Raw genomic sequence first — 21,869 nt, forward strand, 5'->3', positions numbered from 1 at the left:
TGTACTATTTCGTGCATGAGTAGATATTACTGTGTGTGTAAATAAATAGTATTGACTTTGAACTCACTAACTGGTCTATCGGCTCTTTGATCAGTATTCGGGTTTAACCTTGTGGCGGTATCGAAAGATACCTGGCGACTCTAAGGCATAAACATAATTAGGATTAACGAAGGCGACCATATTGACCGCCATATTTAGAACCAAATAAAATTAGCAACAGACAATATTGCTGAAGGTGCAGTTAGCCACCACACGCTGCACAAGAACAGTGTGTTAGTGAAGTGCAGGTACACTCTGACAAGCTACGGCACAAGTCTTGTAGGCTGCAATGGTGCAAATATCTTCAGGTCACTGCCAGTGTCCTGATCTAGTGTTACCTGCAAGTGGGCCTCCTCCTCCTCCAAGTTACGTATACTCTGGGACAAGTAGCTGATTACAATGGATGTCACAAGGCTGCAAGGCGCCCCAGGATGTGTCAAGGGATCTCGAGCATTTCTTCAAGATGCCAATAGTTTGTTGGTTATGACCTTGGCAGACCCACGAGCTTCAGTATATGTGTGTTCAGATTCTGTCTGTGGTTCACATAAGGGTGGCAGTAGTCACAGCTGAAGCGAATAGTCTTCGTCTCAGAACCTCTTTTCTGTCTGTTTTCTGCTTCAAATCAGAGGATTTCATTAAGCTAAAAAGGATTGTGACCGTTGTCAAGGAAGTGGAAATTGACCGACATGATGGTGTACTGCTGATCACTGACCGGTTGATCCATGGTAGTTGAAGCCCTTATGATTGGTGGAAGCATTTGTATAACGGCAAAGATGGCCACATGGATGTTGTCAATAACCTTTCAGGAAATCCTGCCTCAAGAACGTCAATGGCCACTCATTGCACATTTACTCTTCCCTCGGAGAAATGATAATGGGCAGTGAGCCCTGGTGAATGAAGTACAGTACGAAGTCTTACAACACCAGGTTAAAGTCCAACAGGTTTGTTTCAATGTCACTAGCTTTCGGAGCGCTGCTCCTTCCTCAGGTGAATGAAGAGGTATGTTCCAGAAACACATATATAGACAAATTCATAGATGCCAAACAATGCTTGGAATGCGAGCATTAGTAGGTGATTAAATCTTTACAGATCCAGAGATGGGGTAACCCCAGGTTAAAGAAGTGTGAATTGTGTCAATCCAGGACAGTTGGTAGGATTTCGCAGGCCAGATGGTGGGGGGTGAATGTAATGCGACATGAATCCCAGGTCCCAGTTGAGGCCGCATTCATGTGTGCGGAACTTGGCTATAAGTTTCTGCTCGGCGATTCTGCGTTGTCGCGCGTCCTGAAGGCCGCCTTGGAGAACGCTTACCCGGAGATCAGAGGCTGAATGCCCTTGACTGCTGAAGTGTTCCCTGACTGGAAGGGAACATTCCTGCCTGGTGATTGTCGCGCGGTGTCCGTTCATTCGTTGTCGCAGCGTCTGCATGGTCTCGCCAATGTACCACGCTTCGGGACATCCTTTCCTGCAGCGTATGAGGTCGACAACGTTGGCCGAGTCGCACGAGTATGTACCGCGTACCTGGCGGGTGGTGTTCTCATGTGTAATGGTGGTATCCATGTCGATGATCTGGCACGTCTTGCAGAGATTGCCATGGCAGGGTTGTGTGGTGTCGTGGTCACTGTTCTGAAGACTGGGTAGTTTGCTGCAAACAATGGTTTGTACAAGGTGGCCTGGTTGTCGGACCTGCCCCTCCCCCGACTCATGTTGCAAATGGTCCCTGCAGTAGTTAGGAAGAAACCAGAGATATAAAAGCTCAAAGTGGTGACCAACTGCCGATGGCTGTAATGGGAGGGTTCCAGCAGGTGGCACAACTCTACCATTACCTCGCTGGCCGAACAAAGCATCTTTCTTCAGACACTACCAGGTAGGAATGCCACTGTCCATATGTGCAACTGGAGGTGTGAGCAGTTGACCTCTGGTGTAAACATGCCTCCTGGCCACCACTTCTTTCATCCTCTTGTTCCACCGTCACAAATTCTCAAGCAGAATGGAGCACCGAGTGAAGTGGCCATTTTAGCAATTTTTATTCCAGCATTTGTCCCTGAGAAGCTGCTTCTTAGGGCGCCCATTTAGATGGGCCAAGACCTCTCGGCAAAGAATGGCGATCCAGCAGCTGACCCCACTTAAACCCAAGCTATTACAGGACTGTCTGCCTGTTAAAATAATGCTATGGCCTGATGGAATTGATGGTGATCTGCTATCTCTGCCCCCACTGCCCCAAATACATTTCAACTGAACAGAGTGCCTACCCAATTTTGGTCAGTTATTCACAGTGCTTGCACTGTCTCATGATGCATTCCAGGAAACTCCACTCTGTACTGCAGCTCATACAGTGTGGCCGTGACACTGTACAGGTGGAACATGGAATTACATGACCCCAAACTAACGACCATCATTTTTTTTCCATTCCCTTGTTCAGATTCTGCCTCCACACTAGTTTCCGGCTGCAAAGATGGAACATATCTGTTTCCAGCAAATTCTGAATATCCAGTTTCTTCCCCTGTGGCAAGATGCTGACTGGTTTTCCTATTAGTTTTTCGCTGGACCACGACTGCCCTACATGTGATGCAATCAGCCACTATTTTGTCTACAAGAAAGGCAGAGATGGGACTGTGTTACACATATGATAGTTGAGAGTTGATAGCAGGTTGCAGGATTCAGAACACCAGGGAGCTGGGGCTGTGCTATACAATAGATAACCGAGGATCGATAATAAAATGGTTAGAAGCTGTCCAAGCAGATAGCTCCTTCTACAGTGATCCACGTAAAAATGGCAGGTACAACACAGGCTTGGATACAGGAGACACACAGGAGGTAGATATAAGACAGATGTCAGAGGTAGGTTCTTTACTCAGAGAGTAGTAAGGGCGTGGAATGCCCTGCCTGCAACAGTAGTGGCAGGTATGATGTGGTAGGCATCGCAGAGACATGGTTGCAGGGGGTTCAGGACTGGCATTTAAACATCCAGGGATTCACAACATATCGAAAAGACAGAGAGGTGGGCAGAGGGGGCGGGGTTGCCTTGTTAATTAGGAATGAAATTAAATCAATAGCACTAAACGACATGGGGTCGGATGATGTGGAGTCTGTGTGGGTAGAGTTGAGGAACCACAAAGGCAAAAAAAACATAACGGGAGTTATGTACAGGCCTCCTAACAGTGGTCAGGACCAGGGGCACAAGATGCACCACGAAATAGAAAGTGCATGTCAGAAAGGCAAGGTCACAGTGATCATGGGGGACTTTAATATGCAGGTGGACTGGGTAAATAATACTGCCAGTGGACCCAAGGAAAGGGAATTCATTGAATGTTTACAGGAGGGCTTTTTGGAACAGCTTGTGATGGAGCCCACGAGGGGACAGGCCATTCTGGACTTAGTGTTATGTAATGAGCCAGACTTGATTAAAGATCTTAAAGTAAGGGAGCACTTAGGAGGCAGTGATCATAATATGGTCGAATTCAATCTCCAATTTGAAAGAAAGAAGGTAGAATCAGATGTAAAGGTGTTACAGTTAAATAAAGGTAACTACAGGGGCATGAGGGAGGAACTGACGAAAATCGACTGGGAGCAGAGCCTAGTGGGAAAGACAGTAGAACAGCAATGGCAGGAGTTTCTGGGAGTAATTGAGGACACAGTACAGAGGTTCATCCCAAAGAAAAGAAAGGTTATCAGAGGGGGGATTAGGCAGCCATGGCTGACAAAGGAAGTTAGGGAATGCATCAAAGCAAAAGAGAAAGCCTATAATGTGGCAAAGAGTAGTGGGAAGTCAGAAGATTGGGAAGGCTACAAAAACAAACAGAGGATAACAAAGAGAGAGATAAGGAAAGAGATGATCAATTTTGAAGGTAGGCTAGCCAGTAACATTAGGAATGATAGTAAAAGTTTCTTTCAATACATTAAAAACAAACGGGAGGCAAAAGTTGACATTGGACCGCTCCAAAATGACGCTGGTAATTTTGTGATGGGAGACAAGGAAATAGCCGAGGAACTGAATAAGTACTTTGCCTCAGTCTTCACAGTAGAAGACATGAGTAATATCCCAACAATTCCGGAGAGTCAGGGGACAGAGTTGAATATGGTAGCCATCACAAAGGAGAAAGTGCTAGAGAAACTAAGAGGTCTACAAATTGATAAATCTCCGGGCCCAGATGGGCTACATCCTAGAGTTCGAAAGGAGATAGCTGAAGAAGTAGTGGAGGCGTTGGTGATGATGTTTCAAAAGTCATTGGAGTCAGGGAAAGTACCAGAGGATTGGAAAATCGCTGTTGTAAACCCCCTGTTCAAGAAGGGAACAAGGAAAAAGATGGAAAATTATAGGCCAATTAGCCTAACCTCGGTTGTTGGCAAGATTCCAGAATCCATTGTTAAGGATGAGATTTCTAAATTCTTGGAAGTGCAGGGTCGGATTAGGACAAGTCAGCATGGATTTAGTAAGGGGAGGTCTTGCCTGACAAACCTGTTAGAGTTCTTTGAAGAGATAACAAATAGGTTAGACCAAGGAGAGCCAATGGATGTTATCTATCTTGACTTCCAAAAGGCCTTTGATAAGGTGCCTCACGGGAGACTGCTGAGTAAAATAAGGGCCCATGGTATTCAAGGTAAGGTACTAACATGGATTGACGACTGGCTGTCAGGCAGAAGGCAGAGAGTTGGGATAAAAGGTTCTTTTTCGGAATGGCAACCGGTGACGAGTGGTGTCCCGCAGGGTTCAGTGTTGGGGCCACAGCTGTTCTCTTTATATATTAACGATCTAGATGACGGGATGAGGGCATTCTGGCTAAGTTTGCCGACGATACAAAGATAGGTGGAGGGGCAGGTAGTATGGAGGAGGTGGGGAGGCTGCAGAAAGATTTAGACAGTTTAGGAGAGTGGTCCAAGAAATGGCTGATGAAATTCAACGTGGGCAAGTGCGAGGTCTTGCACTTTGGAAAAAAGAATAGAGGCGTGGACTATTTTCTAAACGGTGACAAAATTCATAATGCTGAAGTGCAAAGGGATTTGGGAGTCCTAGTCCAGGATTCTCTAAAGGTAAACTTGCAGGTTGAGTCCGTTATTAAGAAAGACAAATGCAATGTTGTCATTCATCTCAAGAGGCTTGGAATATAAAAGCAGGGATGTACTTCTGAAGCTTTATCAAGCATTAGTTAGGCCCCATTTAGAATACTGTGAGCAATTTTGGGCCCCACACCTCAGGAAGGACATACTGGCACAGGAGCGGGTCCAGCGGAGATTCACACGGATGATCCCAGGAATGGTAGGCCTAACATACAATGAACGTCTGAGGATCTTGGGATTATATTCATTGGAGTTTAGGAGGTTGAGGGGAGATCTAATAAAAACTTACAAGATAATGAATGGCTTAGATAGGGTGGATGTAGGGAAGTTGTTTCCATTAACAGGGGAGACTAGGACTCGGGGGCACAACCTTAGAATAAAAGGGAGTCACTTTAGAACAGAGATGAGGAGAAATTTCTTCAGCCAGAGAGTGGTGGGTCTGTGGAATTCATTGCCACAGAGGGCGGTGGAGGCCGGGACGTTGAGTGTCTTTAAGACAGAAGTTGATAAATTCATGATTTCTCGAGGAATTAAGGGCTATGGAGAGAGAGCGGTTAAATGGAGTTGAAATCAGCCATGATTGAATGGTGGAGTGGACTCGATGGGTCGAATGGCCTTACTTCCACTCCTATGTCTTATGGTCTTATGGACTCGCCAACACTAAGGACATTCAAATGGTCATTGGATAGACATATGGACAATAAGGGAATAGTGTAGATGGGCTTTAGAGTGGTTTCTCAGGTCGGCGCAACATCGAGGGCCGAAGGGCCTGTACTGCGCTGTAATGTTCTATGTTCTATGGTGCAGAGTATAGCACTGTCTCTATTGCCATTGTGTAATTCTGTGTAATTCATCCTGGATTCACAAAGGCGTAAAATCTGCAGGATTATCAGTGCACTCCCAGGTAGGAATCCCACTGGTGGCCCATTGGTTAGCACTGCTGCCTATGGCACTGAGGACCCGGGTTCGCTCCTGGCCCTGGGTCACTGTTCGTGTGGAATTTGCACATTCTCCCCGTGTCTGCGTGGGTTTCACCCCCACAACCCAAAGATGTGCAGAGTAGGTGTTTTCTTCAGTCTGTCCCCAATACCTCGCCATCTGCTACACTGCTTGAAATGAAATGAAATGAAATGAAAATCGCTTATTGTCACAAATAGGCTTCAAATGAAGTTACTGTGAAAAGCCCCTAGTCGTCACATTCCGGCGCCTGTTCGGGGAGGCTGTTACGGGAATTGAACCGTGCTGCTGGCCTGCCTTGGTCTGCTTTCAAAGCCAGCGATTTAGCCCAGTGTGCTAAACAGCCACTCTGTGGCAGGATTACCTGATTCTATCACAGTGAAAGTTCCATGTTTGCTACAGCAGTCATTCACATTTAGTGCTTTCCTCAGTGAAGGCATTCACACAGTACTTTATCAAGAAGCCCAATGTTAGTCCATAGTTTGAGCAATATGGTGCAATCTCATTTTCAGTACCCTGGACTATTATCACACATACATTCCTCTACATTTTAGTGTTGTGGTTGCCAGACGCAAAAGAAAAATCTTGCATTATACTTTGTTGAGGACATCTCAAAGTGCTCACATGCAAGGGGCTGGATTCTCCACCGGCAGGATGCTCTGTTTTGCTGGCAGCCAGGGGGTTTCCCGATGGCGTGGGGCTGCCCCACAATGGGAAACCCCATTGACCAGCCGGCGTAACGGAGCATCCAGCCCAAGGAATCTAAAGTGTAATCACTGGAGGCAGACACAGTATCTAATTTGCAAAGTCCCAAATATATTATGGTGCTGGATAACCAGTTACTCTTTCATTTGGTTGTATTGGTTAAGGGAGGAATAATAACCAGGACCTCAATAATCTGCAATTACTTGCTGATAATTTATCATGAAAACCAAGCCAGCCTCAACGAGTGAGAACAGTTTTCTGTCCCCAGAGACACAAGGGACAGCAGATTAAAATGTCACATGAATCAAACAGAGGGAAAGATGAAACATACCAACAGACCCGACATCAGCCCCAGAGTTCAATCCCCTTTCAAGAATTCCCACAAGAAATGTAAGCCCATCTGTCGTACACTGATCACAAACCTCTTGGGATAACCTGACACTGTTGCTGTGGAGATGCTACTTGGCATTGTGTTATTCAAGTCTTTATCCTTTTTGCTGCTCTCCAGCTCAGTCTGTCTGCGTGTGTAGGATGAGCCCCGGGCCAGGCTTGCCAATGGATTGCCAGTGTCATCCTCTCGCTGACGTGTGTAAGAGGCACTACGAGCTAACTGGGCTGTGGAGTCTCTGCATTGAAAAACAAGGATCACCAATAGCAAAAGACAATGTCCAATTTAGCTGGACTCTTTACACATTTCCATTTTAAAGCTACAGAAATGAGAAAGTCTGCACCACAAGAAATTGTTTTGGGGAAACAAAGTATTTTAAAGAAAGCAGACGCACTAAACCCCAGGGAAATGTTTGAACCTTGAACTGGCTACAGACTCAAAGTCAGAAGAGGGAAAGTGAGAAGCTTAGATTACATACTTTTACATAGAAGATGGTTAATATAGAGAATTCACTGCTCATTGAGATAGTAAGGTAGAGGATGGGGGAAAATTTACAAAGGAGATGAATTGTGGTGGGTGTCTTTTTGAGAAAAAGGGGTATTTTCAAATTTTGAGATCAATCAGATGGACCATATTTTCTACCCCCACACAGTCCTCTACCATTCTTTCCATTTCTGATCTCCACCACTGAAGGTACAGGTCCCCTGGATGGGGACTATTCACTTCTCATCTCATTCTGTCTGATAACTCATCCAAGTAGCCAGTAACCTGAGGCAAGTTTAAATAGTGAGCATTTCTAGATTATTCAACTATCGTGGCATTGCAACAATCCATGGGTTTTCAGGGAGGAAGTCTTGCTACAATTATGCCAGGCTTTGAGGAGACCACATTTGGAGTAGTATAAATCGTTTTGGTCTCCTTATCCAAGAAATTATATACTTGGCTCGAAAGCGCCGCAGTGAAGGTTTACTGGCTGGTAGCCTTCCTGAGATGAGATGGTTGCCCTCTAATGGCAGGCTGAGTAAGCTGGGCCGATACTATCTCGAGTTTAGAAGAGTGAGAGGTGATCACATTGAAAAATACAAGGTTCTGAGGGGCTTAAGATGATAGATGCTGAGCGGATGTTTTCCCTTACTGGAGAGTCTAGCATTAGGGGGAATAGTGGCACAGTGGTTAGCATTGCTGCCTCATAGCGCCAGGGACCCAGGTTCGACTCTGGCCTTGGGTGTCTGTGTGGAGTTTACACGTACTCCCTGTGTATTTATGGTTTTCCTCCAGATGCTCCGGTTTCCTCCGACAGTCCAAAGATGTGCAGGTTAGGTGGATTGGCCATGCTAAATTACCCTAGTGTCCAGGGATGTGCAGGTTAGGTGGAGTTATAGGGATAGGGTGGGGGAGTGGACCTTAATAGAGTGCTCTTTCAGAGGGTTGGTGCAGACTCAATGGGCCGAAAGGCCTCCTTCTGCACTGTAAGGATTCTATGATAGTCTTAGGGTAAAGGGTTGTGAATCTGGAATTCTCTACCCCAGAGAGCTATGGATGTTTAGTCATTGAGTATATTCAAGGCTGAGACCAATTGATTTTTGGACTCTAGGGAAATCAGCGGAGGTGGAGGATCAGGTGGGAAAGTAGAATTCAGGTCAAACGTCAGCCATTATCTTATTGAATGGCAGAGCAAGCTTGAAGGACTATTTGGCCCACTCTTGCTCATATTTCTCATTCCTGAATTTTCAAAAGCCAGTTTTCACTCAAAGTCCACAACTATGTACTTTCCATCTGTAATGATCAAGGGAATTAGGGTTGATTTTCATCTTTCTTATCCCAAATAATCCAAAATCAATTGTGGCACTCCTACCCTTGCCCTGACATCATTGGATAGTTGGACTTGAGGCTTCCGCCTGATGTGTAACCGAGTATCACAGCCCCAATTTCACATTGCCTCCTCAGTTAAAACAGGACAATTCAATCAAGTGTTTTAAAACTTAATGTTTCTGACTGGGAGGGAGGGAGTTTCTGGTGTATGTGGCTACAGCTGCCCAGTGTTCAGAACCATTAGCTCCCGACAGCTCTTTATTCTCCTCGATTGCTCGTGTTGTCACAGCCGATTCTGATAATATATGGGCTTCAGGATAAAACCATACTTGTCCGATATTAACTCTGAATTCAGACTTTCTGAACCAACGTTTTTAGTGGTGCCAATATGATTGAAAGATCATTGTGTGGGTATTTATACTGAGAAGTTGGTAAACCAGACTTTCATAGAATAAACAATGTAAGCCAGCTTAATGAACTGGCTTCCTTAGCTTATCTGCCCACCTAGATTTATCTTCGTTGGTATCTCCAATGGTGAAGAGCTTCCTTGTGGGGGTGGGTGGTACACGGGCTAGTCGGGGTTCCTTCTCCTGAAAAACACAAATCAAAGGATGAACTCAAAACAACATTGTCCACACTGAACAGGAGTGATGTCAGAGCTGAGCAACAAAACATAATCCCAATTAAGGCAGAGAGCGTCACATACAATACATGTTAGATGGAGGAAGCTTCTCTCCTGTACATGGTCTCAGAGGTCAAACACACTCCATGGTAAATGTGCTTCAACGTTTCTCCACCATCCCTCTGTCACATACATGACATGTTTGATGCGGAGTAAAGCCCCAATTCTCTACCAATGAAGTGCTACCAGGTCACGGTTAACAGGCATTTCAGGCAGTATGAAACTGCTTCTATGTTGCTTCATCAAGTGTATCTTAATCAGAGCTCTTTGTAAACAGACTGTCAACGCACTTCCTAGTACAAAACAAGCTAAATATAGAGTAACAGTCTCTGATAAAAATGGGCAAGGTAAGGAATGGCTTCAATCTAATTTAAAGGTCGCTCTTGGCAGGCTTGTCCAATATACGATCCGCAGGCCAGATGCAGCCTGTGATGCCCTCTATGCGAGCCCTGGAGCCAATTTTCAAAATGCTGGCCAAACATATAAGTTTGAATAGAAGATTCTGCTCTGCCAACAGTGTTTCCCTCCACCATTAGCTACTGGTGAGCTTATCAGCAGCAAATGTGGGGCAGAACAATCTGTCCCTGGAGAAACAGCGCTTACCTGGCTTCTAGTCCTAGGGAGCCAAGGGCCAGTGAGATGAAGAGTGGGGTGCAGGGACTGGAGCCCGAGCAGTGGAGTTAGAGTGGAGCGGAGGTGCTGGGAATTGAAGCCAAGACATCCAGGGTGAGGCCTAGGGACAGAGAGGTGGGTAGAAAGCGTGAGGGGGGGGAAGAGAGCGCGAGGGGGGGGGAAAGAGAGCGCGAGGGGGGGGGAAAGAGAGCACGAGGGGGGGGGGAAGAGAGCGTGGCGGCGGGGAAAGAGAGCGTGGGGGGGGAAGAGAGCGCGGGGAAGGAAACAGAGCGCGAGGGAGGGAAGAGAGCGCGAGGGGGGGACGAGAGCGCGAGGGGGGGGACGAGAGCGTGAGGGGGGGACGAGAGCGCGAGGGGGGGGACGAGAGCGCGAGGGGGGGAAGAGAGCGCGAGGGGGGGAAGAGAGCGCGAGGGGGGGAAGAGAGCGCGAGGGGGGGGAAGAGAGCGCGAGGGGGGGAAGAGAGCGCGAGGGGGGGAAGAGAGCGCGAGGGGGGGAAGAGAGCGCGAGGGGGGGAAGAGAGCGCGAGGGGGGGAAGAGAGCGCGAGGGGGGGAAGAGAGCGCGAGGGGGGGAAGAGAGCGCGAGGGGGGGAAGAGAGCGCGAGGGGGGGAAGAGAGCGCGAGGGGGGGAAGAGAGCGCGAGGGGGGGAAAGAGAGCGCGAGGGGGGGAAACAGAGCGCGAGGGGGGGAAACAGAGCGCGAGGGGGGGAAGAGAGCGCGAGGGGGGAAGAGAGCGCGAGGGGGGGAAGAGAGCGCGAGGGGGGGAAGAGAGCGCGAGGGGGGGAAGAGAGCGCGAGGGGGGGAAGAGAGCGCGAGGGGGGGAAAGAGAGCGCGAGGGGGGGAAAGAGAGCGCGAGGGGGGGAAAGAGAGCGCGAGGGGGGGAAAGAGAGCGCGAGGGGGGGAAACAGAGCGCGAGGGGGGGAAACAGAGCGCGAGGGGGGGAAACAGAGCGCGAGGGGGGGAAACAGAGCGCGAGGGGGGGGAAACAGAGCGCGAGGGGGGGAAGAGAGCGCGAGGGGGGAAGAGAGCGCGAGGGGGGAAGAGAGGGCGAGGGGGGAAGAGAGCGCGAGGGGGAAGAGAGCGCGAGGGGGGAAGAGAGCGCGAGGGGGGAAGAGAGCGCGAGGGGGGAAGAGAGCGCGAGGGGGAAGAGAGCGCGAGGGGGGAAGAGAGCGCGAGGGGGGAAGAGAGCGCGAGGGGGGAAGAGAGCGCGAGGGGGGAAGAGAGCGCGAGGGGGGAAGAGAGCGCGAGGGGGAAGAGAGTGCGAGGGGGGAAGAGAGTGCGAGGGGGGAAGAGAGTGCGAGGGGGGAAGAGAGTGCGAGGGGGAAGAGAGTGCGAGAGGGAGAAGAGAGTGCGAGGGGGAGAAGAGAGCGCGAGGGGGGGAAGAGAGCGCGAGGGGGGGAAGAGAGCGCGAGGGGGGGGAAGAGAGCGCGAGGGGGAGGAAAGAGAGCGAGAGGGGGGGGAAAGAGAGTGCGAGGGGGGAAAGAGAGTGCGAGGGGGGGAAAGAGAGTGCGAGGGGGGAAAGAGAGTGCGAGGGGGGGAAAGAGAGTGCGAGGGGGGAAAGAGAGTGCGAGGGGGGGAAAGAGAGTGCGAGGGGGGGAAGAGAGCGCGAGGGGGGGGAAGAGAGCGCGAAGGCGGGGAAGAGAGCGCGAAGGCGGGGAAGAGAGCGCGAGGGTGGGGGAAGAGAGCGTGAGGGGGGGGAAGAGAGCGCTGGAGGGAAGAGAGCGCGAGGAGGAAAGAGATCGCGAGGAGGAAAGAGATCGCGAGGGGGAAGATCGCGAGGGGGAAGGAGATCGCGAGGGGGAAGGAGATCGCGAGGGGGATAGAGATCGCGAGGGGGAAGGAGATCGCGAGGGGGAAAGAGCTCGCGAGGGGGAATGAAATCGCGAGGGGGTAAGAGCTCATGAGGGGGAAAGAGATCGCGAGGGGGAAAGAGATCGCGAGGGGGAAAGAGATCGCGAGGGGGAAAGAGATCGCGAGGGGGAAAGAGCTCGCGAGGCGGAAAGAGATCGCGACGGGGAAAGAGATCGCGACGGGGAAAGAGATCGCGAGGGGGAAAGAGATCGCGTGGGGGAAAGAGATCGCGAGGGGGGAAAAGTGAATGCGAGGGGGAAGAGAGCACGGGCAAGAAGGAGCGCTGGGCGAGGGGAGCGCTGGGTGAGGGGGAGCGCTGGTGGGCGAGGGGGAGCGCTGGTGGGCGAGGGGGAGCGCTGGTGGGCGAGGGGGAATGCTGGGCAAGTGAGAGTTGGGCGAGAGAGAGTTGTGCGAGAGAGAGTTGTGCGTGAGAGAGTTGGGCGAGTGTGAGAGTTGGGCGAGTGTTAGAGTTGGGCGAGTGTGAGAGTTGGGCGAGTGTGAGAGTTGGGCGAGTGTGAGAGTTGGGCGAATGTGAGAGTTGGGCGAGTGTGAGAGTTGGGCGAGTGTGAGAGTTGGGCGAGTGTGAGAGTTGGGCGAGTGTGAGAGTTGGGCGAGTGTGAGAGTTGGGCGAGTGTGAGAGTTGGGCGAGTGTGAGAGTTGGGCGAATGTGAGAGTTGGGCGAGTGTGAGAGTTGGGCGAGTGTGAGAGTTGGGCGAGTGTGAGAGTTGGGCTAGTGTGAGAGTTGGGCGCGTGTGAGAGTTGGGCGAGTGTGAGAGTTGGGCGAGTGTGAGAGTTGGGAGAGTGTGAGAGTTGGGCGAGTGTGAGAGTTGGGCGAGTGTGAGAGTTGGGCTAGTGTGAGAGTTGGGCGAGTGTGAGAGTAGGGCGAGTGTAAGAGTTGGGTGTGTGTTTGAATTGGGTGTGAAAGTTGGGCGAGTGAGAGAGTTGGGCTAGTGTGAGAGTAGGGCGAGTGTAAGAGTTGGGCGAGTGTGAGAGTTGGGCGCGTGTGAGAGTTGGGCGAGTGTGAGAGTTGGGCGAGTGTGAGAGTTGGGCGAGTGTGAGAGTTGGGCGAGTGTGAGATTTGGGCGAGTGTGAGAGTTGGGCTAGTGTGAGAGTTGGGCGAGTGTGAGAGTAGGGCGAGTGTGAGAGTTGGGTGTGTGTTTGAATTGGGTGTGAATGTTGGGCGAGTGAGAGAGTTGGGCTAGTGTGAGAGTTGGGTGTGTGTTTGAGTTGGGAGGGTGTGAAAATTGGGCGAGTGTGAGAGTTGGGAGAGTGTGAGAGTTGGGCGAGTGTGAGAGTTGGGCGAGTGTGACGCTGAGAGAATAGAGGAAGTGTGTGTGGGGAGAGGGAGTGTACGTGAAGCGAGTATGTGTGACATGGTAGGTTATGCCCATTAGTCTGGCTCACTCCCAGTATCAGGGTTCTCATTCACCCTCACCCAGACATACCATCATGCATTTTCATCCTCTCTCACAGTGTGTGAAGCCTATTGAGTGAGCATGCTGAGACTTGGAGTGAGCCGGCAACACACACAGACACTCCCTATTATACTCTAATACTCTTTCTTATATATCACACATTGTTTTTTTCCTCAGCCTGTTGTTTCTTTTCATACCTCAGTATGAGCTCTATCTTTTCGATATTTGTTCAATGGCCCCTTGAGTGACAAAAAGTTTGAAGTATGGTCCCACACACGAAAGGATCAGACAAGCCTGCATTGAGCTCTCTGATAATCTTTAGCATCAAACTGCTCAGAGGAATTCATTCTACACTGTCTCTTAAGCATTGCCAGGGCTCAAGAGTGTTTGGCTGCTGAGAGAAGCAGGTGGTGTAGTAGTATTGACACTGGATGAGTAATCCAGAGACCCAGTGCACTGGTAGAAGGTGAAATTTGAATTCAGTAAAAAAAAATCTGAAATTATGGGCGAAATTCTCCCCCAACGGCGGGATGACCGCCGACTGGCGCCAAAGACGGCGCCAATCAGACGGGCATCGCGCCGGCCCAAGGGTGCGGAATGCTCCGCATCTTTGGCGGCCTAGCCCCAACATTGAGGGGCTAGGCCAACGTCGGAGGGATTTCCGCCTCGCCAGCTGGCGGAAATGGCGTTTGTTGCCCCGCCAGCTGGCGCGGAAATGCGGCGCATGCGCGGGAGCGTCAGCGGCCGCTGTCAGTTTCCCGCGCATGCGCAGTGGGGAGAGTCTCTTCCACCTCCGCCATGGTGGAGGCCGTAGCGGAGGCGGAAGGGAAAGAGTGCCCCCACGGCACAGACCCGCCCGCGGATCGGTGGGCCCCGATCGCGGGCCAGGCCACCATGGGGGCACCCCCCGGGGTCAGATCGCCCCGCGCCCCCCCCAGGACCCCGGAGCCCGCCCACGCCGCCTGGTCCCGCTGGTAAATACCAGGTTTGATTTACGCCGACGGGACAGGCAATTTCTGGGCGGGACTTCGGCCCATTCGGGCCGGAGAATCCAGCGGGGGGTCCCGCCAACCGGCGCGGCCCGATTCCCGCCCCATCTCCGGTACCGGAGACTTCGGCGGGGGCGGGATTCACGGCGGCCAACGGCCATTCTCCGACCCGGCGGGGGGTCGGAGAATGACGCCCCATAAGTCTAATGATTGTCGGTTGTTCATTAATGTCGTTTAGGGTAGGAAATCTGCCACCCTTACCTGGTCAGGCCTACATGTAGCCAACTCTTAAATGCCCTCTGAAATGGCCTAGCAAGTCATTCCGGTTCAAGGACAATAGGGATGGGCAATGAATGCTGGTGCAGCCAGCGACACCCACATCCCATGAATTAATAGAAAAAAATGTTTGGGTACACATGAAATATCAACATTTCTCTTAACAGTGACTTACTAACCTTTTTTTGAACTTTGATGCAGAATACTACACCTACACTGCCACGAGCACTCCAGAGTCAAGTACAACAGAGTAACTCAACAGGAAGTTTCCTCTACATTGCTTTATGTATACCATTACCAACAGCGTGCGGCACTTCACACTCGCCCACCAATTATTGTGCTATGTTCAATTTGGATACAGAGTGAAGCTCCATTAAGCACTCCCAGGTGAAGTACGCAAGTGATTGTAAACAGAGTGATGATCCTTCAAGACTATTCCATCAAACATTCCTGGATCAAATACTGCACAGGTTCCCTGCAGTGGAAAGCTTCCTTTACAGTTCACACAAAGCACTCTCAGACCATGTACAGCATCGGTACAAAGTAAAGTTCCTTGTACAGTGTCTTATCAAGCAGTATAGCATGGATCAGATGGGTAAAATGCCCTCTGCAATGATCTACACTGTCACAACAAATTAGCCCAGATCAAGTCCTGCATAGGTCACAGAGAGAAAAGCTCCCTCTACAAAGCCACATCAAGCACTCCCAGATCATAAACAACATGTCACATGCAGAGTAAAAGCTTCTTCACACTATTTTTTAAACCCACACCTGCAGCAAAGGTTAAATACAGGATTGTATTCCACTTTAATATCAGTTAGGTGAGCTCTAACAGGTGAAATCCGGAGAAAACAAAATGATGGAAATACTCAGCAAGTCAGGTAGCATCGGTGGAGAGAAACTGAGCTAATGTTTCAGATCAAAGTACAACGTGACATCATTTTGTAATGACTTGAAACATTCGCTCTGAATATTTCCAGCATTTTCTGCTTTTAATTCAGATCAGCCGCATTTTACTTTCTGGGCTAATTTGTTGTAAAGCTCATTCCACACCCTCCGTCTAGTAGTCCCAAATAAGGCAGAACTGCCTGCAAATAAAATGAAATTAAGTTTAAACAGCCCCATGAATCACTTTCAGATAAAATCCAGCACAGATTACCAACAGAATAAAGTTCCCTCTTTGCCTTATCAAGCACTATCTGAATAGGTGCGACAAAATTTAGATATTAAGTAATGTCACAAGCACACCACTCTCAGTTATGGCACAGTGTACATGCACAGCAGCAGTACCTTCTCCACACACTCCCACCCAGGCAACCCGAGATGAGGTACAGTACAGTTCGGTTGCAGAATAAAGCTTCTTTCACAATGGCCACAAAAGACTCCTAGGTAAGATACACCACAGATTACAGACAGGTCCTTCTAAACTGTTCAATGAACAAACGGGATACACAGCAAACTTCCTTCAACACTGGCCATGAGGCACTCCCAAGTACATGCAACAAAGCTTAGATGCTAAGCAAAAGCCCCTTTAGTTTTTTCCATTACCCATACGCTAGTCAGGTGCAACATGGGTCAAGTGAAAGAGTAAAGCTCCCATTATGTCATACTGACAAGAACTTCAAAGTTAGGTACAGTGTAGGCTGGCTGCGGAGGACAGCAACGACTACACTATCCCACAAAGCACTTGCAGCACCCTTGGTATTAAATGGAGGGTAAAATTCCTTCAACACTTTCCCATCAAACAATCTCCAGTGAGGTAAGGGGTGGGATTCTCCGACCCCACCGACGGGTCGGAGAATCGCTGGGGGCTGGCATGAATCCCGCCCCCGCCGTGCTCCGAAGTCTCCGCCACCAGAGATTTGGCGGGGGTGGGAATCGCGCCACGCCGGTCGGCGGGGGCAGGAATCGCACCGCGCCGGTCGGCGGGCCCACCCCCGCCGATTCTCCGGCCTGCGGTGGGCCGAAGTCCTGCTGCTGGAATGCCTGTCCCGCCAGCGTGGATTAAACCACTTTTTGAACGGCGGGACAAGGCGGCGCGGGCAGGCTCCGGGGGCCTGGGGTGGGGCGCGGGGCGATCTGGCCCCGGGGCGTGCCCCCACGGTGGCCTGGCCCGCGATCTGGGCCCACCGATCCGCGGGCAGGCCTGTGCCATGGGGCACTCTTTTTCTTCTGCCTTCGCCATGGTCTTCACTATGGCAGAGGCGGAAGCGACGCCCTCCCCTGCGCATGCGCGGGGATGACGTCAGCAGCCGCTGACGCTCACGCGCAAGCGTTGCCCGGCGAAGACCTTTCGGCCCCGGTTGGCGTGGCGCCAAAGGCCTTTCCTGCCAGCCGGCTTTCCCGCCACTCCGGCGCAGGTCTAGCCCCTCAAGGTGAGGGCTTGGCCCCTAAAGGTGCGGAGACTTCCGCACCTTTGGGGCGGCCCGACGCCGGAGTGGTTCCCGCCACTCCATTACGCCAGAATGCCCCGCCGGGGAGGGGGAGAATCCCGCCCATGGTCTGTGGACTGGATAAAAGATAAAATTCCATTTACACTATCCTTTGAAGGACTCCTTTGCTACTGTTCGATGAAGAACTCCAAGCTGAGATACAGCACCAGCTAGATGCAAACATCCATTAACAATGCCCAAGGTACAGCTTAAGTTAGATGCAATTCAAGCAATATTTATCTCCCCTACCCCATTAAATATTTCCAGAACAAGTAGAGCATGGCTTTGATGCACTTTTAACCACTCCATACTGTCCCATCAAACACACCTGGTTTACGTAAGGCAGAGGGCAATGCAGAATTAATTAATTTCTATAAAGTTCCATGGACTACCCTCAGAAGATAAGAAAATCTGAATATAATGTGTCTTAGCATCAACCTCTTTTTCACAAATGTGACTGATTTCCACGTCCTATGCTAGCCATTCCCTGGTCTGAGTGAGATTGGAATTGTGAACTGGTTACTTAGGGGACAATTGAGATGTGGGCCAATCCCCACAGGGATGTACTTAGACTGTGGGAACCTTCGAGTGCTCTGTCTCTCTCTCTGCGTGCAGAAGTGTGAGGCTGTTTCCTCCCTCTGAGTACTGACATTTGCTTGTACTATTATTTCCTGTGTGTGGGTTCCCTGCAAATGTCCTGTTTCTACCTGCCTTCCCTACTTCTTTCCCACACACACAGGATTTCTGTTACTCGCTGTGAGGGAGTGGCTGCTCTCTACACTCTCAGGGAATGGCTGACAAATGTGCTCGCACTGCTAGGCTAATTTCTCACTCTCGGTTGGGGAAACCCGAAATCTGAGCACATGATTTCTCCCTCCCCGCTTCCCTACAGAAGGGATTGGCCTCTTTTCTCTCTCACAGGAAGCGTTGGAGCCCAGTGTGCTGACTAAGTTGATGGTTAATCCAGTGACAATAGCAATGCTACAACTGGCTTCAGTGCTCTGGCATGAGATGAGGGAAAAGGAGGTATCTCTGGTTTCTGCGTCTGATCATTATCCAGTGACCTACCCTAGTGGCAGCAGGAACCAGAGAATAAGCAGCATCCGTGGAATGGCAAAGCAGCAATGATGAAAGCGCTTTAATGTGTAGAGAGCAGCCATTCAGCCCATCATTGCTGTGTCAGCTCTTTGAAGGAACCTTCTATTTAGTCCCACACTCCTGCCCTTTCCTCATAGCTCATCAAATGTTACCTTTACAAATAGAATTCTATTCCTTTTTGAAAGCTTTTATTGAATTTGCTTCCAACACCTTCTCGGGCCATGCATTCCACATCGTAACAACTCGCTGCATGAATAAATTCCAACTGGTTCTTTTACCTTTAACTTTATGGTCAGGTCAGTACAATACCAGGTGTGGACTGACCAAGAACAAGATAGACTGAATCCTCCCTCTAAACGAATGGTCCCAAATGTTCTTTGCACTTACCTTCTCCTTAGATTCTGCCAGAATCAGTTTGGGACTAGAGGCTGACCGGATGATGCCCACATCTTTTCCCTTCTGCTCCTCCTGTGGTGGTTGCAAGTTATTGAGGGCTCCATAGCTGCCAGTTTTGCGAAGTGCTGTGCGCCACGCAGCAGGGGACTGCTGCTCCTTCTTCTCCTCATCCTGGGTAGCCATTTTGGCAGCAGAGCCTGTAAACTGGGTACACAAAGGAGACCGGTTATTAAGTGAAGGGAGCTGCCAGTCATAACTATCTCGAGCCTAAGGAATGGCCAATAGAAGCAGCAAGCAAACTGCTGAAGCACAGGCAGAAAATAAAAGATGCCAGTAGAGGTAGGAGGGGACTTACCTCCCATTGACATCATGGTGTGGGAGAGACAAAGTTGCCTCTGATAACATCAGTGGGAGGTGTTTCTGCAGCCCACCTCCCTTCTAACATCAGGAGTAAGGGGAACTTATCACTGTAACACTCAAGGTAGTGGCAGGGTGGAGGCTCAATTCCCACTGAAAGTTTGTTCGTCTCCCTTAGTCTGTCTTCTGTCACCCTCCCCTAACCAAACTAGTTCACAGCCAATGGAAGCAGCACGGTCAACCAAAGCATAACCAAATGAAAAGAAAAGTTAGAAGAGATAGGAGGGCCTTACCTTCATCCTGACATCAGAGGTAGCAGTGGTCTCAAATTCACTACTCCCTTGCAATACAGCAGTGGAAGCAAATGGCTCTTTCACAGGTGGTAACTTTGAGACTAACCTCAGCAAGGTAAGCATCGGCAGCAAGCTGTAGCAACCCTCCCAAAATACATTGTAAACCACAAAATAAAGCACTAACTACATGGCGAAAGATTTCCCTTGGTCAATGCGTGCTCACAACATGGTGACAAAAAGCACCGTTGAACAGTTCCAATGAAGTTCTTTTTGAAGACATGCACACTTTTGCTCTCCATGGTGGCTAGAGATAGTTTGCCCCCAGTGATTAGCATTCATTCTTCAGAGTCCTCCTTCGCCTAAACCATTCTGGATACAGTTACTACTGGTGCTTTGAATGCAGAAGTAGCTGAGCCCCAGAGATGGTCTGGGTGAAAAATCTGCACGAATATCTAAGTATCAATTCTATGATGATGATTCTATAAGAAGTACTTGAGCAGTAACCACAAAGTAAATTCACAGCAAGCAAGAGTAGCAGCAAAGAACACAATTTAGGGCTGAATGCAGAGAGATATGGATTGTCTGTGAAGTTGGGCTCAAAAGTTACAATGTCTAAAGTGGATAAATGTAAAATAATGAGACTTTGAAAGTAGCAGATGAGAGAGTGGAGGATGCACAACCATTATTTTGTAGGACACAACAGAGGAGAGAGATTGCTTGGACAAAGGAATGGTATTCTGGTCAATAGCCTTTGGAAACTGCTGTGCACTTTCATCAAAAGAGCAGGTCTCAGGAACGTGATGTGTTGGGTGTTCTGGATCACAAACAGGTCACCAACACTGGAAGTGGTGCAACTCTATTTTATTATAAGGTTAACTATAATTAACATACTTGAAATGTGGATAAATGCAATACCAGCTTTAACTGTTGATCCTTGCCTAGTCCTAACCAGGTGATGCACACAGCACATGGTGAATGTCTGTGTTGCAGGCTGTGAGCTCTGTGTTCCGAGCTGGCTGCTACTAGAATGAGCGGGAACTCTCTCGTCCCGTCTTTATAGTGCGTGTGCTCTCACTGGTGGTTGGCTGCGCTGTTGTGTATGCTGATTTGTCCCACTGCATGTCCATCAGTGTGTGTGTCTGCACCATGATATACTGGGCTATATTATGACATCCTCCCTTTTAGATAAAGACTATGTGCCTGCATGACAATAAATATCGTGTAGTGAATGTACCTGACTATGCGTGTTGCTTACATGACTTTGTACATGAGGCTAATCAATTTATACGGGAAGGTGCCGAGAAATAGGGTGTCACACCAACAACGAAATGAACATTATACACAAACTACTGGAACGATGAAACAGGATAACAGAACAGATCAAAAAGTTCAACATCGTAAAACTCATAAGTCAAGTCTCTGAGGTGGGCGACGAATTCTGGTTGACCGCCTCAAGGGTGGGTCAGGAGCCACCGGCTGAGGAACGGGCTGGACCACGGCAGAGTGAGGAGGATGCAGAGTATTCAGAATCTCCACATAGTCCAGGTTGGGGACAACAGGAGGGTGTGGTACCGGTGGAGGATCACAGTGAGCGTGGAACAAGACGAAGGGCACGCCGATTGCGGCGGCGAATGGAACCATCTGGCAGACGAACCAGGAATGAGCGGGGAGACACCTGCCGAAGTTGCAGACCAGCCACCCTCCGGAAGATGGATGCGGACGTTGTAACCCGGCGCCAGAGCAGGGAGATCAGTCGCCCAAGCGTCATGCGCCGCCTTGTGTTGTGCACGAGACTGTTGCATCCGCTGAAGGACCGGAACGTGGCCGAGGTCTGGGACGTGAATGGACGGCACCGTGGTCCTGAGCATGCGACCCATGAGCAGCTGGGCTGGCGATAGGCCCATGGAGAGTGGGGCCGTACGATAGGCCAGCAAGGCATCGGCAGCCTTGCAGAGGAGCCGTTTGACGCTATGTACGCCCTTTTCCGCTTTGCCATTGGATTGGGGGTGCAGGGGACTGGATGTCACATGCACAAAGTTGTACCTGCTGGCAAAGTTGAACTATTCCTGGCTCGCGAAGCAGGGGCCATTGTCTGACATCACAGTGAGTGGGATGCCGTGACGAGCAAAGGTCTCCTTGCAGGCACGGATGACCGCCGATGATGTGATGTTGTGCAGGCGTACGACCTCCGGGTAGTTCGAAAAATAGTCTACAATCAGAACATAGTCCCTGCCGAGCGCATGGAACAGGTCAACGCCTACCTTAGACCAAGGGAGCGTGACCAACTCATGGGGCTGTAGGGTCTCACGTGGTTGGGCCGGCTGGAACCGCTGACAGGTGGGGCAGTTGAGCACTGTGTTGGCGATGTCCTCATTGATGCCGTGCCAGTACACAGCCTCTCGGGCCCTCCGTCGGCACTTCTCCACACCAAGATGGCCCTCGTGTAGCTGTTCAAAAACGAGCTGGCGCATGCTGTGCGGGATCACGATGC

The 21,869-nt window shown here is 50.1% G+C and overlaps 1 protein-coding gene across 4 annotated transcripts in view; it reads right to left on the minus strand.

Annotated features, from left to right (window-relative positions):
* The window catches only part of LOC140431032 (protein phosphatase 1 regulatory subunit 12A-like), a 349,337-nt gene that overhangs the window by 94,127 nt on the left and 233,341 nt on the right, over positions 1–21,869 (minus strand). For all 4 annotated transcript variants that reach the window (XM_072518929.1, XM_072518928.1, XM_072518930.1 and 1 more), the window contains exons 10-12: positions 18,720–18,932; positions 9,464–9,549; positions 7,182–7,385 (exon numbers count right to left, since the gene is read on the minus strand). In XM_072518929.1, the coding sequence (XP_072375030.1) occupies positions 7,182–7,385; positions 9,464–9,549; positions 18,720–18,932 (503 nt within the window). The remainder of the gene's footprint in view (positions 1–7,181; positions 7,386–9,463; positions 9,550–18,719; positions 18,933–21,869) is intronic.

The sequence above is a fragment of the Scyliorhinus torazame genome, chromosome 10 (assembly GCF_047496885.1).
Source record: "Scyliorhinus torazame isolate Kashiwa2021f chromosome 10, sScyTor2.1, whole genome shotgun sequence".
Taxonomy (NCBI): domain Eukaryota; kingdom Metazoa; phylum Chordata; class Chondrichthyes; order Carcharhiniformes; family Scyliorhinidae; genus Scyliorhinus; species Scyliorhinus torazame.